Below are 18,306 nucleotides of genomic sequence, written 5' to 3'. Positions count from 1 at the left end.
AACTAGATGCCAAACTACAATTCAAGGGAAACACTTTTCAGTACAAATGAAGACTCAAATTAAACTATGACATTCATAATAATTATGATTGTCTTTGTCCTTATTCACTGACTTACCATATAAGGTGATGTCCATGTAAGAACAGGATAATAATAGATCACTATGCCCAAAATGGCTGCCATTGCATTACATGGCTATTACATGGATATTATAATGGCTATATCATTTTTGTCTGTTGTCTAAATTTCATACATACATTTTTTTGTGACTGTTGAATAAGACTTGAAGCGATATTCTGTGAAATAATTATTACTTGTGGCACATAAATCTTCATGGACTTCAGAGTTCAGTAAATCCACAAAGCAAATCCCAACAAACCAGTAAAATTCCCATTTTCTGTATATTCAAAATCTAAAATCTGGCATTTATATACTAAAGTAATTGCAGTTTTTGCCCATTAAAATAAACAATATCACAGTTTCCCAAACTGTGATTTTTTCCCATCATCTCAGGCAAATATAAACATCACAAAAGAACATAAAAAGATCAGCATACTGTAAAATCATTAAATTTCGTGGTTTTGGTCAAAACGGCAGTTTCGTGGGGATATGAATTCGTGGATTTCAACTTTGAATATAAAATGAAAGGGAATTTTACTTGTTCGTTGGGATTAAATTTCGTGGATTGAGTCAACCACGAAATCCACGAAAATTAGTCCCCCACGAATATTAATGATTTCACAGTATATATCCAAAACTGTTAACATACCTGACATCCTCCCCATCTTCAAACTCACTGAGACAGATTGTACACTTCTCCAGGTGATTTTCTTCATCATCATCCTCGTCATCATTGATTCTCTTCACCTACAGTAATAGATGTTCATTATTTTATTGGATCCATAATGGCAGATGTTCATTAAGATAGTGGATCTGTAATGGCAGATATTCATTAAGATTGTGGATCCACAATGGCAAATATTCATTAAGATTGTGGATCCACAATGGCAGATGTTCATTAGGATAGTAATGGCAGATGTTAATTAAGATTGTGGATCCACAATGGCAGATGTTCATTAAGTTAGTGGATCTGTAATGACAGATGTTCATTAAGATTGTGGATCCACAATGGCAGATGTTCATTAAGATTGTGGATCCATAATGGCTGATGTTCATTAAGATTGTGGATCCACAATGGCAGATGTTCATTAAGATAGTGGATCTGTAATGGCAGATGTTCATTAAGATTGTGGATCCACAATGGCAGATGTTCATTAAGTTAGTGGATCTGTAATGACAGATGCTCATTAAGATTGTGGATCCACAATGGCAGATGTTCATTAAGATTGTGGATCCATAATGGCTGATGTTCATTAAGATTGTGGATCCACAATGGCAGATGTTCATTAAGATAGTGGATCTGTAATGGCAGATGTTCATTAAGATTGTGGATCCACAATGGCAGATGTTCATTAAGCTAGTGGATCTGTAATGGCAGATGTTCATTAAGATTGTGGATCCACAATGGCAGATGTTCATTAAGATAGTGGATCCATAATGGCAGATGTTCATAAAGATAGGGGATCTGTAATAGCAGATGTTCATTAAGATTGTAGATCCACAGTAGTATGGCGTGACATTTATAACTTCTGTTTCTTCTGTGTAATTCTAAGGTAATATTTTAAAATACTTTTATTTGAAATTAATAGTTATTCTGGATAGATTGTGATGACTTTGTAATTCTAGATGGTCATTCAAATAAAATGTCTAGCAGTTTAAGAAGTCTGTTTCTTCTAGTACTCGAAGACAGCTACAATAAAAGATGTTTTACAAGTCTTTCTAATTTTTTTTTTCTCTGTTGGTTTTAAGGTAACACAGATAGGTACCAGATCTAGACACTGTTGGTTTTAAGGTAACACAGCTAGGTACCAGATCTAGACAAAACGCTCGCCTTATATCTGTGATGCTGGACTACTTACCTTTTTATATTTATGTGGCAATGTATATTGTTCTATAGTTTCTTGACTAGCACCGCGGTTCACATTTCCTAGACGTTCCTCTAAGTGTAACAGTTCCTATAATAATAATAATAATAAAAAAAAAGTATGGAAAGAGTATTTATAAGAATACTTATAAAAAGTTTGGTTCACGGATACTTTCTGATTTTACATTCCTACAACAAATTCATACTCCAATATCACAAATCATGTTTATTTTAAATAATAAACACTACATGTAGTAATATTGCAGAAAAAAAAAAATATATATATATTTTTACAAACAAACACTATTCATATAGTCACATGTTTATATTTTCAATGAATAAACGCTTTTCCTATATAATAGTATCATAAAAAACTGTGTTTACTTTTATTAATAAATGCTATTCATATAGTACTATCACTTAAAAAAAAATCATGTTCATCTTCACTGATAAATGCTTTTTATAGTTTAAACATATCTTATTGCCAATATATACATATATAAACAGATAACTTCATCTTCTGTACATATAATAGGTTTAAGGGTTGACCCACAAGTTCTCGCAACATTAGTAATGGGTCTTCACTAAATGCTTTTTAAATTCTATATTACAAAAATAACTTTTACCTCATAAGTTGGAGGTCTATGAGGATTGAACATCATTCTTCCAAGTTGCAGACGCATCTGAATATTCCTTGGCACATTGCCAAATGATGGAGGAACTGCTGGAGGGAATGCTGGGAAATCTGGCAGAGCAGGGAATTCTGGGAATGGTCTCTGCACAAAAAAAAATATTTCAAAATGAACATGATCCCTCGACAATTACTATATTTTGCAGCAGTTTTGTTTGAAACAAGGGAGATAACTTTTTTGTTGTCCAAGGGAGACAACTTCATTAGGTTCAAGGGGGACAACTTTTTGTAGATACCAAAAATCACAAAATTTATACAAACAAAACATAATGATTACACACTATGTCCACGAGGCAGAGTGGTGCAGTAGAATGTAGTGATGGGCCGACAATCGGCGACAATCGAATAATCGTCGGCGTTGCATTCATGAGCGCGATCGCCGACTTCACTTTTCCCTGACCGATTAATTACTTGGCACCTTAAAGGGATAATTTAGTTGCTTCTGACCTTTTTCTTTTTGGTATTTACGGTTCTTTGGGGCAGTAATGCCAAGGGAAACTACTCTACGTAAAAATGACTTCCTCCAAAGTCTCGGAAGAAATTGAAGTCATCTGTGATAACCCAGATTTTGGAAGATATGTGGCTTTTACAAAATTAAGCCGGGAAAACCATCAACTTAAACTCTTGACACAAGTATGGCAGTATGCATTGCATGCCGTAAGACTTACGCATGCATATTAGCAAAGGTATTTTCATTTTTTGCTTTTGTGGGATTGAAATCATTCCAGTCGTTAATTAAGAATTAATATATCGTTAATACTTTTTTTTCTCCAAATAAGTTTAATTAAATAACACTGGATTAGTCACTGATGAAATTAAGAGTACCTGATTTGAAGTTTACTATCTTCACAAATATTTTACTTTTAGGCTGTTAACTTACTGTGTTTATGAAGGGATACAATAGAAATTGGATATTTGATGTCTGTGTGGTTTATTTCTTAAGTAATGACATAAAACATACACTGTGAGGTGAACTTATAGATATGTAACTAGAGTAACCGATTATCCGATTATATCCGATTAATCGAATCGGTTGGCTTGTCCGATTATGCCGATTAATCGGTTGGCAAATTTAACCGATTTGCCCATCACTAGTAGAATGTCAGGCCTCCTAATCTGAGGTGGCGGGTTCGAAACTTGTTGAGAAAGGAGTATGACCAAGGAGTATGTGTCTTCCACAATCTCTTATCAATGGTGCAGTACCAGTCAAAGTGTTTCTCTTTACAACTGATAGTATATAAATAGAGTACATTTGTTTGTTTCAGTGTAAGATCGAAATATATTTCACAGAGTGAACACCAAATGAAATATTTGAGCCGCGCCATGGCATGAGAAAACCAACCTAGTGGGTTTGCGACCAGCATGGATCCAGACCGTCTGGTCAAGATCCATGCTGTTTGCTTTTAAAGCCTATTGGAACTGGAGAAACTGTTAGCAACCAGCATGGATCCTGACCAGACTGCCCGGATGCGCAGGCTGGTCTGGATCCACGCTGGTCGCAAAGCCACTATGTTGGTTTTCTCATGGCACGGCTCATTTTCATGAGTGGTGCAACAAAACAAGAGCTGTCACAGGAGACAGCGTGCTCGACTATTTCGATGCTGGATAGTGGAACTGGGCACATCTGAGAAAACTGGAGCTGTCACTGGAGTGTTTATTAACTCCAATGGTGGGTGAAGATATTGCACAATAGCCCGAGTCTGTGTCAAAAATATTAAGTAATAAGAGAAGTACAGATAAAGTGTATCAAAACACTATACAAGTACAGCCTAAGCAAAAAGGGGCATAATTAATTAAATATTGGTGAAAGAGTTATGCATCTTGTATCATATGATGTGGGTGATGATGTGGAACAACTACTTCAAGTTTGAATCAAATGCATTTCATAATAACTGAGATATAGTGAAAATGCATCAAAATTAACTTTTAATTCTAAGTAAAAGGGGGCATAATTCATGAAAAATTGGTGCCAGAGTTATGCACCTTGTGTTAAATGGTGTGGGTGATGATGTTGAACAACTATTTTAAGTTTGAATCAAATCCATTCAGTAATAACAGAGATAAAGTGAAAGTGCATCAAAACTTTAACCTGAAATTCTTAGTTTAAAGGGGGAATAATTCATGAAAAATTGGTGCCAGAGTTATGCACCTTGTGTCATATGGCGTGGGTGATGATGTTGAACAACTATTTTAAGTTTGAATCAAATCCATTCAGTAAGTGATAGAGTGAAAGTGCATCAAAACTTTAACCTGAAATTCAAAGTAAAAAGGGGGAATAATTCATGAAAAATTGGTGCCAGAGTTATGCACCTTGTGTCATATGGCGTGGGTAATGATGTTGAACAACTATTTTAAGTTTGAATCAAATCCATTCAGTAATAACTGAGATAGAGTGAAAGTGCATCAAAACTTTAACCTGAAATTCTAAGTAAAAAGGGGGAATAATTCATAAAAAATTTGTGCCAGAGTTATGCATCTTGTGTCATATGAAATGGGTGATGATGTTAAACAAGTATTTTAAGTTTGAATCAAATCCATTCAGTAATAACAGAGATAGAGTGAAAGTGCATCAAAACTTTAACCTTAAAAACTAAGTGAAAAGGGGAGATAAATCATGAAATATTGGTGCCAGAGTTATGGCCCTTATGTCAGATGATGTTGGTGATGATGAGGAATAACTATTTCAAGTTTGCATCAAATCCATCAAGTAATTACAGAGGTAAGTTGAAAAAAGAGAAAGTGTAAAAAAACTTTAACCAAGGTGGGGACGCGGAAAGACGCCAACGCTGGGTCGAGTAGGATAGCTCTCCTTATAGTTCGTATAGTCGAGCTAATTATATCCATTTCACCAATATAATGTCACCATCGCATCATGACGTCATAATGCCATGACCTAACAACATCTTTGTAGAAAAACTGTGCAATACTTCTTTGTCGTTTCCAGATTTCTTTTAGATTTTATGACAATGGAACATTTATCTTTATATTTCTGTAATATTTGTATAAACACAGTCTTACTGAAGTATATTTTGTAAGTAATTTGCAATTTTTCAAATAATAATAAGAACTATTTAACAGATTTAAATGCTATTTCTACCAGATTCACTTATGCATATTTTGTTGGTCGGATATTTTAATTCAGCCAGTGGACAATTTAACCAGCAGACGAAGTTTTGAGCAATGTGGTCCTAATTTACGAAGAGTATAACATAAAACGGTGTAGAACAAAATGCCAAATAACGAAAATGCCTACTTTTTCTTCAACGAATAATATTAAGCATTTTCCCGCGCACATTCTTTCCAAATCTAGGGTCAATTAGCCAATGGGAAGGGGGTGAAACATGAAGAAATAAAATACTGAAAAATGAGATAGATAGAAAATGCCGAATGAATTCGCTGATTGGAAAAAAGCCCAAATAGAGAATTTCAACATTTTCTTAAGTTACAAGGGTCTTTCAAATAGTCTAGCATGTAGCACATCCAAATACCAATCAGCATTGCAAGTATGGATGTTCTGTGTTGTTTACTTTTTTCAGAAATTGATCTGAAAAAATTCATTATTTGGTATTACTTTTTATGTTTGATTTGTAAAAAAGGCGGGTAACACTAAACATTATTTTTTTCCTCTCCTGAAAACCACCTTTTAATTTTTTGGGGAATTTCGATCGACACCCTCGATATATGAGCCGCGCCATGAGAAAATCAACATAGTGGGTTTGCGACCAGCATGGATCCAGACCAGCCTGCGCATCCGCGCAGTCTGGTCAGGCTCCATGCTGTTCGCTTTTAAAGCCTATTGGAATTGGAGAAACTGTTAGCGAACAGCATGGATCCTGACCAGACTGCGCGGATGCGCAGGCTGGTCTGGATCCATGCTGGTCGCAAAGCCACTATGTTGGTTTTCTCATGGCGCGGCTCATTTGTTTATCTAAGTATTACTTAACCCTTACCCTGCTACATTTTTGTAATGAACTTGTCCATCTTCCAATTTGGACAGTACCATTAACTGTTAAAAGGGGTGATACTGGCTGAATAGTGAATAGTGCAGATAATCCGTGCAGACTGATCATGATCTACACTGGTCAAAATCAATCATGTCCAGCATGGGTTAAAAATAAAGGACAGCCTCAAGTTCAATCATATTTTCTTTGTTCTCACAGATGACACAAACCACACAGGCACAATTCAGGTAATACCGCAACTTTCCAGCATTCAACAGTGGTCGAGAAACCCAGGTGCCTCTTCGGAAATGACTTCAGGCACAGGTGGTCATGACCAGCCAAAAACCAGCGACCTCCAGTTTTGTTTTAGATCATTATACTTACCTTTAGCCTATTGGCAGCAAGTGATTCTACCTTTGTGACCAGGGCAGACCAAGATAAGCCTGCACATCGATGCAGGCTGATCATGGTTTGATCTGTTCGCTATTCGGGCAGTAAATTTTAAGTGAACACCCCAGCGATTAATAAATTGTATTGCCAAAATCGAATGATGGACCAGTCTATTTTAGAAATTTTGCAGGTTAAAGGTTAAGTGAAAATGGAAGAACTAACTTACTATGACTGTGACAACCCTTTGATTATTAAATGGTATTGACCAAACTGCATGATGGACCAGTCCATCTCAGAAATTTAGCAGGGTAAAGTCCAAACTTACCATGACTGGGACACCATAATGCATACCGGGCACAGCAAAATGGTGTAGACGCGGTACACTGGCATGATGGTAGTGGTGAAGATGGTGATGTAAATGCTGGTGTTGTGGAGGCGCCTGTGGTGTACTGTAAAAAACAATAGCATAATATTTTAATATTTGGGCTCTCCTGCATGGTACTGAAAAACAAGGCTTACAGTGGGTACTTAAATACGGAATCTTGACCAGACAACATGGTGTCCAATCAGGGGTTTCTGATCTAGCAATCAAAACAGCAATAAAAATTCTAAAATGTTTCTGTCAATCATTCTCAAGCTTAAATGATGTCTAGTTAACGGGAAATGACGTCAATGTTATTGATTTTATATATTTATTTGAGTTTTATGGCGCGCCAACACAGTATAGGTTATATGGCGCAAAACAGGACTACAAATTTTTATTTCATATCTCATTTACATCGAAATAAAAACATGAGGTATGGAAACAATACAATGTTATTGATGCGACCAAGATAGAGCGCTATTGTATTTTATCTTATGTTTTAGATAAAGGTCATATTAGAATCAAATGATGTACAGTCTAACCCCTCCTAACAGTCACCCCTTCCCAACGGTCAGTCTGTGACGCCCCGTTGCTTTTTATTCTATTTCATTACCCTCATCAGCGGTCACCCATCATCCACTGTCAGCAGTCAACAGTTCTGCCTTCCGGCCATTATATTTTCCCTATCAACGGCCAATCATTTTTATTTTCCAAAATCTCTGGACCATTCGTGCACAAAGGACGCATCAGAAAATTTGCATATTCGTTTATTTAGCGACAGATTGTTTCCTTCACGACAGTTTGGTAATAACTATAATTATTTGTACTTAAAAATATTCAATAAAAGAAATTTTTGCTACAAAAACACAATTTTTAATTACTGACCAATCAAATGCTATTATTTCTATTTTATTTTTTCTATCTCTAGTTCAATTTAATTGTTTGTCAAAATAATTAAAGAGATTAACAAAGGGTGTACTTAATTATGGAGCTTGTTTTTAGAAGATCAGAATGACTTCATATGAAAAACGATCCACACTTTTAACTGTATTTTCTCGAAAGTGTGATTTGTTTTTAAATGAGTGAATCAACAAGCTGCATAAAATACCATTCCTTGCTGTCCATTTTCAAATACTTTCAAAACTATACTTCATTTCAAAGTGTTATTATTTACTGATTACGCTCTCTTAATTGGAGTTCTATGTGTTACAAGGATTATGTTCTTTAAACAGAAGTGTATGACTTTGGATGCCGACTTCGTGGTCGTCGAGGTACAAAATGATATAAGCTTCTCAATTCAAACTGATAACTAAAGGTGTGATTGTCTTTTTAGTAACGATTTAATGGCCAGTAATTATCAGCTGTTAGCTTGTCACCTTGTGTAAATTTTGTTATTCACAGTTTGATCTTGGTTAAAGATAATACTCAATCTTACATTAGCACCAAAATATTTGTGTGTTTTTTTTTTATGAAATTAATTTTGTTTGAAAGAAATATTAACCACTCGATCTTTAATGGAACGTAACTGCGGTCTTAGATTTTAGCATAGACAGTAAGCATGGAGAGTAGTTCCCTTTACCAAAATGGCGAAAATGACCCTTTTCGTTGCTTACTATAACACATGCCAGAGTTGTCAATTGCGAAGAAGACTATTAGTATTGTGAACTTAAATGCATGTCAATGTATCCTGGTAAAATAATAAAAGTAAAGCGAACAAGAGCTGTCGGGCGACAGTGTTCTCGACTATTCGAAGAATTGATTGAAGAATGGGTTCAAAATATTACCACAGATTTTCAAACAAAAGAAAAGAAAGATTAAACAAACAATGTTCCTGTATTTGTTGATGGAAATCATGATGATAAACAAGTGTTCAATATTTAAAAGCCATATGTCAAACAGTTTTGACAAACATGGACTTGTATGAAGAAAAAACCAATTTTCAAGTCAAGAAAGGGCCATAATTCAGAAAAAATAGATGACAGAGTTATGCACTCTTGCCTACAGATAGAGACTTTTATACTGAACAAGTGATAAAAGTTTCAAAGCCATATGTCAAACACTTAACACAAAATATGAACTGGTAAGAAAAACTTAACCATGATTTCTAAGTCAAAAGGGGCCATAATTCAGCCAAAATCCTTGATTGAGTTATGTACTCTTGCCTATAACTGGACATGGTGATGGTTAACAACAGTTGAAAGTTTCAAAGCTTTATCTCAAAAGACTTTGTCAAAATATGAACTGGTACGAAAAACTTAACCATGATTTCTAAGTCAAAAGGGGCCATAATTCAGCCAAATTCCTTGATGGGTGTTATGTGCTCTTGCCTATAATGGACATGGTGACGGTTAAACAAGTGTGAAATTTTACTCAAAAGTGCAATGTGCGTCGAAATAAACAATGGTCGCACGCTGTGCTGAAAAAAGTTACTTAATTCTTCGAAATACTGTGAAATCATTAAGTTTGTGGATGCAGAAATTTCGTGGTTTTGGTCAAAACGGCAATTTCGTGGGGATATGAATTCGTGGATTAGAACTTTTGAACATAAAGTGAATGGGGATTTTACTTGCTCTTTGGGATTAAATTTTCGTGGATTGACTCATCCACCAAATCCACAAAAATTAGTCCCCCATCAATATTAATGATTTCACAGTAGTTGAGCTAAAAAAGGAACGGGCTTAAAGTTATGATTGAACACTAGAAGTCTGAAATATACTGACTGTCCCTCTGATCAGCGGTCACCTTGCTTAAGCGGCCAAATTGTCCGTTTTCCCAGACTGGCTGCTTAGAAGGTTAGACTGTATAGCAAAATTGTGTATAATTACCTTAAATTAAAACTCTCAAATGGGTTATACATCACCAGGATAATTCATTACAGCTACACACTTGTGAAAACATTCCATGGATATACTGTGAAATCATTTTTATTCGCGTAGGACAAATTTTCGCGTATTTCGCGCTAGGACCGATGCGCGAATTTAAGATCGCGCTATTATAATTTTTTTATTATATTTTTCATTGCTAAAATTGAAAATGCGCGAATTAAAGCCCGCGCGAAACAGTCCTTCACGTTTGTGCGAAATTTCATGCCAGCAAATTTAAATGATTTCACAGTATAACCTTTTTTTCATGTATTAATAACATTAAAACACTATTTTTCTATACTTTATTTCTTATCAAACCATTGTGAATATTACCCAATGAACAGTATATTATAGTTACCTTTGAGCGGGGTGTGTGTTGGCTGGAGGGGGTGGATTCCCCTGCACTCTAGCTCCATCCATTGCACAAGAATTCTGCGGGTGAGGAAGTGTCGGCTGGGCTTCTACCAGACTATGCGGTGGGATCTAAAACAGCAGAAAACACAGGAATTCACTGAACATGATACTCATCTTCAACCCGAAGTTTACAGTTCTTTGTTATGTTTTTGTTGGGTTTAACGTTGCACCAAGACAATTATAGGTCATATGGCAACTTTCCTGCTTGAAATGATAGCGGAGGACGGCCCAAGGTTTCCCTCCTTGTATACCGATAATTTCATCATGGGAGGGCACCTGTGCAGAACCACCGATGTTCCATAAGCCAGCAAAATGATTTACAGACATGAATAATTCAACGCCCCGAGTAAGTCACAAACCTATACCGGAGAGGAGCATTTAATTAAAAGTCAGCAACCGTAACCACTCAGCCATGGAGGCAGTTCAGACAAATATGTAAGCAATAAACTACGAGTAAGTTCTAATTCAATTTAGCAGTCGGTTTGTTCCGGGTTTACAGACTCTTATAGTATTCCTCATAATATTATGAGTTGTTAGACCTGCCATTTCCTGTAAAACTCATGCTGTTACTATAAATAGCTATTTAGATGAGGAGTTGACTGCATGTTGTGTAAAACTCATGCTGTTACTGTAAATAGCTATTTAGATGAGGAGTTGACTGCATGTTGTGTAAAACTCATGCTGTTACTATAAATAGCTATTTAGATGAGGAGTTGACTGCATGTTGTGTAAAACTCATGCTGTTACTATAAATAGCTATTTAGATGAGGAGTTGACTGCATGTTGTGTAAAACTCATGCTGTTACTATAAATAGCTATTTAGATGAGGAGTTGACTGCATGTTGTGTAAAACTCATGCTGTTACTATAAATAGCTATTTAGATGAGGAGTTGACTGCATGTTGTGTAAAACTCATGCTGTTACTATAAATAGCTTAAATCGGGGGGTGCGTATTATACACAAGTGCGCTTTATACATAGGTATCTATGGTAAAAAAATTCAAACCTGTAAGAGATTTGGCCCTTGTACAAGTTGCGCATGTTGCATCTGTGCTCTCATCAGGTCAAACAGTCGCTGCGAATCCTGCGGCTGCATCTGCGGGTGGTGTATTGTTGGCCTTACAAGATGCGGGGTGTTCAATGGCGGGAACGGAGATGGGGGAATGTGGAATGGAGCCGGATGGTAGTGGTGGTGGTGTATGTGGGCACGAGCTGGGTGGTGCGAGGCTGGACCCTGATGCACGTGACTGTGAGGGTGTGATCCTCGACTGCAAGAGCCTGAAATAATAGAAAAAGCGAATACATTTGATGAGATAATCAGTTTATGCATGACATTTTTATCTGATCAGCAGGGGTGTGTACCCATTTTCGATATAAATCGAATATCGAAATTATAGGTTCAATTAAAATATGGTATCAAAGGTTGTCGCATAGGTCAAAATACTAAAGAATTTAAAAGAAAAAGAATGTTTTTTTTAACCTATTATGGCTGTCATTTTAGAGTATTAATGCAAGCTGGAATCAACTGTTGGTATGCCGAGACAGTAATTGTAAGTGATTTTACCTCTTTTTCTATAGACAAGGTCATGTATGTGTTGAGGGGCCCGCCGATGAGCATTACACGTCATATGTAAATTAAGCACGTGATTTAAGGAACCCATTTTTCATTGCTTACTGTGAAATCATTAATATTCGTGGGGGATTAATTTTCGTGGATTTCGTGGTTAAGCCAATCCACGAAATTTAATCCCAACGAACAAGTAAAATTCCCATTCATTTTATGTTCAAAAGTTGAAATCCACGAATTATTATCCCCACGAAATTGCTGTTTTCACCAAAACCACGAAATTTCATGCCCACGAAATTAAATGATTTTACAGTATTTATTTTCATTCACAAACTGATGGGAATTTACCCGCAACTTTCCAAGGAAATCAAAATGTCACGCCGTTAATTTTCCATTACAGGAGCTCTTGTGACCTATTTTAAGTATGGAAAAATACAACACATTTACACTCATTGTTACTCTTGGCGATCCGATTACATTTAGTTCAGTTTCATTAGTTGAGTCAATAAAACAATTAGAGACTGGTTTTAATTTGTATATAATTGTGTAGTATCTGTGTGATTCTGAAAAGAGGCTAGATAACATGTCATCTGCACAACTTATGATTAAAGAACCCCAAAGTAATCAGAATTCTTAACTAATTGACAAACACCTTCTTTTTAAAAACATATGAAAAAGGGTAACTCAGTGACACGTGATATATCGAATATTTCATCATTTTGTATTGATATGAAAATCGTATCGATCATTTCAACCGATACACACCCCTATCGATCAGACACCTAATCCGTTTACTGCAGTTTCATAAACGAGACTCGAAATTATTTTCAAACATGTGGCTCTTAAAATTAGTCAATTACATAAAGGACCATGTATGATAAGGGGTGTTTTGGGCCCTCGATCCAATTTTGTTTTTAAATGCATCATTAGATTATAAAATATGTCTATTTTCTTGATTTAGTTGCCAACTATCTGAATAAAGTCAGTATTTTTTTTAAAAAATACTGATTTATATATACCTGCGTCCAAGTGTGTGAATATTTGGTTTATTAGGGGGTATGCTTAAAAAAGTGCCATACTGAAGTTATTATTTACTTAAATTAGAACTTGACCTGATCATTCATTGCTAATACAGTGTACAATTCATTTTGACATTTAATACCCATTATAATACTTGAATAAGAAAAACAATATAAAGGGAGATAACTCTTCTTTACTCAAAACAGCTGAAAAGTAAGGTAAAAATTGTATTTTCTCAATTTTCCAAAATAAAGACACATCAAGAAATGTTTATTGTTTTATATCTATTTTATCTTATTTTGTAAGTTTAGAACTTGTCATGGTTACAAATCTAATTACTTGTTACCATGGTAACAGATTGATTTTTTATGCATTGTTTTTAAAAGCATCCATTATTTCTCCTCAAATGCTTGTAAATGACCTTGTCAAATCAGTGTAAAACAAACAGCAGGCTGACCAGATAATATAAGATTTTCAGCAAAGCATTTGATAAAGTGAGCCATGAGAAAAGTGTCAGCTGGACTTGAATATGGAATTCAATTATTCAAAGTGTCAAGTTATAGGCGTCAAAAGAAGGAAATATCCTATTCCCTCATAATACCACCTGCATAATACATTACTGGAATCTGTCGCCTCAACAGAATACCTTGTCGTGGATATCTCAAACGATCTGTCGTGGGACGCCCATATAAATAGGTCAACCAAAAAGGCAAATCAAACTCCATGGCATATCAGACCCTCGTCAGACCACAGCTGGAATATAGTTCCGAAGTCTTGACGCCATACACACAAACCAAAATAGACCAAAATAGAAGCGGTCCAAAAACGGGCAGCACGTTGGGCTATGTCTGACTTTGGCCGCAACTCCACTGTCACTGACATGCTATACAGTCTAAAATGGCGCATGCTAGATCTCCGGCGCCTTAACACCCGACTCTCTCTAATGTATAAAATCTCAAATCAACTGGCTGCATTCCCCATGGAAGATTATCTCATCCCCTTAACAAGGCAATAACGCCATTATCATTAGCTGTCTTACAGGGTAATCTCTGTCACCACTGACAACCTCGAATATTCCTTTTTCCCCAGGACTATAGTCCTGTGGAATAATCTTCCACCTGACATTCCCTTCCTTCCAACCCTTGAGCAGTTTAATGCCGCTGTTTGCAACATTGAACATACTTCACCATAATAATGCTCTTTATCCCTGTTTATATTTTTTTCATCACTAACAAATGTTTCTTTCCCTTTTATTTGGCTCGATTTTCTTTTATTTTCTACTAACAGTTTTTTTGGGCTTGACGCGCACGTAAGTGTCTACGTCCCTGTAAAGGGTTGGTCAGTATCGGGAGATAGATAGTGTCGTAAAATAGTTTGTATGAGCGGTTAGAACAGGACCTGACAAAAATATGAAAGGAGTTCATGTGACTTTAGCCCAAATTCGCTCAAAACACAAATCCAAGGGTACAACAAGACCTTACATAACAATTTTAACTTTTCAAAATAGACATAATTAAACAATCCAAGCCCTTTGCGCTGTGTAGTTTTATAAAATGAACAAGAGGACCATGATGGTCCTGAATCGCTCACCTCTTTCCACATGACCCAGTTTTGAGTATGACGTCGTTTTTTCTATTATTTGACATAGTGACCTAGTTTTTGAGCTCATGTGACCCAGTTTTGAACTTGACCTAGATATTATCAAGATAAAAATTCTGACCAATTTTCATGAAGATCCATTGAAAAATATGGTCTCAAGAGAGGTCACAAGGTTTTTCTATTATTTGACCTATTGACCTAGTTTTCGAAGGTAAGTGACCCTGTTTTGAATTTTATCTAGATATCATCAAGGTGAACATTCTCACTAATTTTCATGAAGATCTCATGAAAAATATGGCCTCTAGAGAGGTCACAAGGTTTTTCTATTTTTATACCTACTGGCCTAGTTTTTGACCGCACATGACCCAGTTTCGAAACTGACCTAGATATCATCAAGGTGAACATTCAGATCAATTTTCATGAAGATCCATTGAAAAATATGGCCTCTAGAGAGGTCAAAAGATTTTTCTAATTTTAGACCTACTGACCTATTTTTTGACTGCAGTTGACCCAGTTTCAAACTTGACCTAGATATCATCAAGATAAACATTCAGACCAACTTTCATACAGATCCCATGAAAAGTATGGCCTCTAGAGAGGTCACAAGGTTTTTTTTATTATTTGACCTACTGACCTAGTTTTTTAAGGCACGTGACCCAGTTTCAAACTTGACCTAGATATCATCAAGGTGAACATTCTGACCAATTTTCAAGAAGATCCATTCAAGGGTATGGCCTCTAGAGAGGTCACAAGCTTTTTTTTATTTTTAGACCTACTGACCTAGTTTTTGACCGCACATGACTCTGTTTCGAACTTGACCTAGATATCATCAAGATAAGCATTCAGACCAACTTTCATACAGATCCCATGAAAAATATGGCCTTTAGAGAGGTCACAAGGTTTTTCTATTATTAGACCTACTGACCTAGTTTCTGAGGGCACGTGACCCACTTTCGAAACTGACCTAGATATCATCAAGATGAACATTCAGACCAACTTTCATACAGATCCCATGAAAAATATGGCCTCTAGAGAGGTCACAAGGTTTTTCTATTATTTGACCTCCTGACCTAGTTTTTAAAGGCACATGACCCACTTTCGAACTTGACCTTGATATCATCAAGGTGAACATTCTGACCAACTTTCATGAAGATCTCATGAAAAATATGGCCTCTAGAGAGGTCACAAGGTTTTTCTATTTTTAGACCTACTGACCTAGTTTTTGACCGCACGTGACCCAGTTTCGCACTTGACCTAGATATCATCAAGATGAACATTCAGACCAACTTTCATACAGATCCCATGAAAAATATGGCCTTTAGAGAGGTCACAAGGTTTTTCTATTATTTGACCTACTGACCTAGTTTTTGAAGGCACGTGACCCAGTTTCGAACTTGATCTAGATATCATCAAGATGAACATTCAGACCAACTTTCATACAGATCTCATGAAAAATATGGCCTTTAGAGAGGTCACAAGGTTTTTCTATTATTTGACCTACTGACCTAGTTTTTGACCGCAGTTGACCCAGTTTCGAACTTGTACTAGATATCATCAAGGTGAACGTTCTAACCAATTTTCATGAAGATCTTGTGAAATATATGGCCTCTAGAGAGGTCACAAGGTTTTTCTATTTTTAGACCTACTGACCTAGTTTTTGATGGCACGTGACCCAGTTTCGAACTTGACCTAGATATCATCAAGGTGAACATTCTGACCAATTTTCATGAAGATCTTGTTAAATATATGGCCTCTAGAGAGGTCACAAAGTTTTTCTATTTTTAGACCTACTGACCTAGTTTTTGATGGCACGTGACCCAGTTTCGAACTTGACCTAGATATCATCAAGATGAACATTCTGACCAACTTTCATAAAGATCCCATGAAAAATGTGACCTCTAGAGTGGTCACAAGCAAAAGTTTACGGACTGACGCACGCACGCACGACGGACGCTGCGCGATCACAAAAGCTCACCTTGTCACTTTGTGATAGGTGAGCTAAAAATAAGACAGGAAAGGTTTACAATATTAGTAACAATTTTTTTTTTTTTGGTTGGGTTTAACGTCGCACCGAATATTAGTAACAAGGTACCAAATATATTTTGTTTTCTGTCTATTATACATTGTAACTCAATAATTTACTATGAACTATCTAACAAACATACATAAACAATATGAGATTGAAACACATCACTTAAACACTTGACCCAACTTGTGGTGTAAAAGAGCAAACTTATGTACCTTACCATTTACTTCCTGTTGCAATTCACGTTTAAAATAAGTGGTTGAAACTAGATGACTTGCTATAAATACATACTGCATTGTCTTCATTTTATTCAAGTGCCGCGCGACGCCTGCAAGAAGTCACTCTGTAATTGTACTCAGGAACTGACTCATGAAAATTAGGGGAAAATTCATATAGTTATGTTTTTATATAGCAGTTTCACTCATTTGATGATCATCAATTAAGATCAGATTAAGTTTCATATATACATGTTTTTTGAAACTTTGTTTTATGCTGAAAGGCTTTTCTAACTGGATACCTGACCTTGTTGTTACTGACATACATTGAATCCCACCAGGATTGTATTAATTCTTTAATATATTATTTAGAATTTCAATAATTAATATGATGTGTAAAAGATAGTACGAAAATGTTTATTCCCATCCCAACGCATAAGTATTTCAATTTATTTTTAAGTATATTTAATTGTTGAAATTTCTTCTTCTTAGAATACCACACTTGTCTTCCTTGTACTATTTGTTATTCTTACAGACAATTAGTCCATACGGACATTTGATATAGTGATAGGACACCAGCACTTGAGATGCATTGTGTTTAAAAGCCGTCTTCTTAGAATACCACACTTGTCTTCCTTGTTGTACTATTTGTCATTGTTAATGACAATTAGTCCATACGGACATTTGAAATAGGGACAGGACACCAGCACTTGAGATGCATTGTGTTTAAACGCCGTTACTTCCAGTTAATGATCACGATTTTTTCGAAAGAAGAAATCCAAATTTAGTGGATTGTTCTCGATCATTTAAAGTCAATTGAGATGATTGTTTTCCTTGAACGGAACAAGGAACTTCTAAATCACGTATTGGCTCTTGAGGCATCGCATGTTGTAAAATATCTTAATATCTTATTTCCTGATATAAAGATGCAGAAGAGGTTTTCGGAAGTAAACTAGTTAAATACTTATTAAAAGTCTAATTTGTAATTGTTGCTGACACCACTTGATTATTTATAATATTATTTACTTTTGTTTAAACTGTTACGCCCCGAAATATATTTTTATAACACCGATCATTTCGTTTTTCCATCATTTGAAACTATCTTAGCGATGTCTGTATCTTGATGGCCAATGGAATGCCTAATGGCCGAACATTTGGAATGTGAAATGTTTTCTACAGGCAACAAGTTATCTACATGTACAATGTATATATGAAGAGATTTTACATACTTTG

General features: G+C 35.8%; 1 protein-coding gene across 2 annotated transcripts in view; it reads right to left on the bottom strand.

Moving 5' to 3' along the window:
- The window catches only part of LOC123542205 (LIM domain-containing protein A-like), a 51,640-nt gene that overhangs the window by 13,763 nt on the left and 19,571 nt on the right, over positions 1–18,306 (bottom strand). For both annotated transcript variants that reach the window (XM_053532179.1, XM_053532180.1), the window contains exons 7-12: positions 11,653–11,924; positions 10,592–10,716; positions 7,331–7,454; positions 2,610–2,759; positions 1,979–2,074; positions 769–866 (exon numbers count right to left, since the gene is read on the bottom strand). In XM_053532179.1, coding sequence (XP_053388154.1) covers positions 769–866; positions 1,979–2,074; positions 2,610–2,759; positions 7,331–7,454; positions 10,592–10,716; positions 11,653–11,924 — 865 coding nt within the window. The remainder of the gene's footprint in view (positions 1–768; positions 867–1,978; positions 2,075–2,609; positions 2,760–7,330; positions 7,455–10,591; positions 10,717–11,652; positions 11,925–18,306) is intronic.

Source organism: Mercenaria mercenaria, chromosome 19 (assembly GCF_021730395.1).
Source record: "Mercenaria mercenaria strain notata chromosome 19, MADL_Memer_1, whole genome shotgun sequence".
Taxonomy (NCBI): domain Eukaryota; kingdom Metazoa; phylum Mollusca; class Bivalvia; order Venerida; family Veneridae; genus Mercenaria; species Mercenaria mercenaria.
This window is presented reverse-complemented; position numbering and strand designations above follow the sequence as displayed.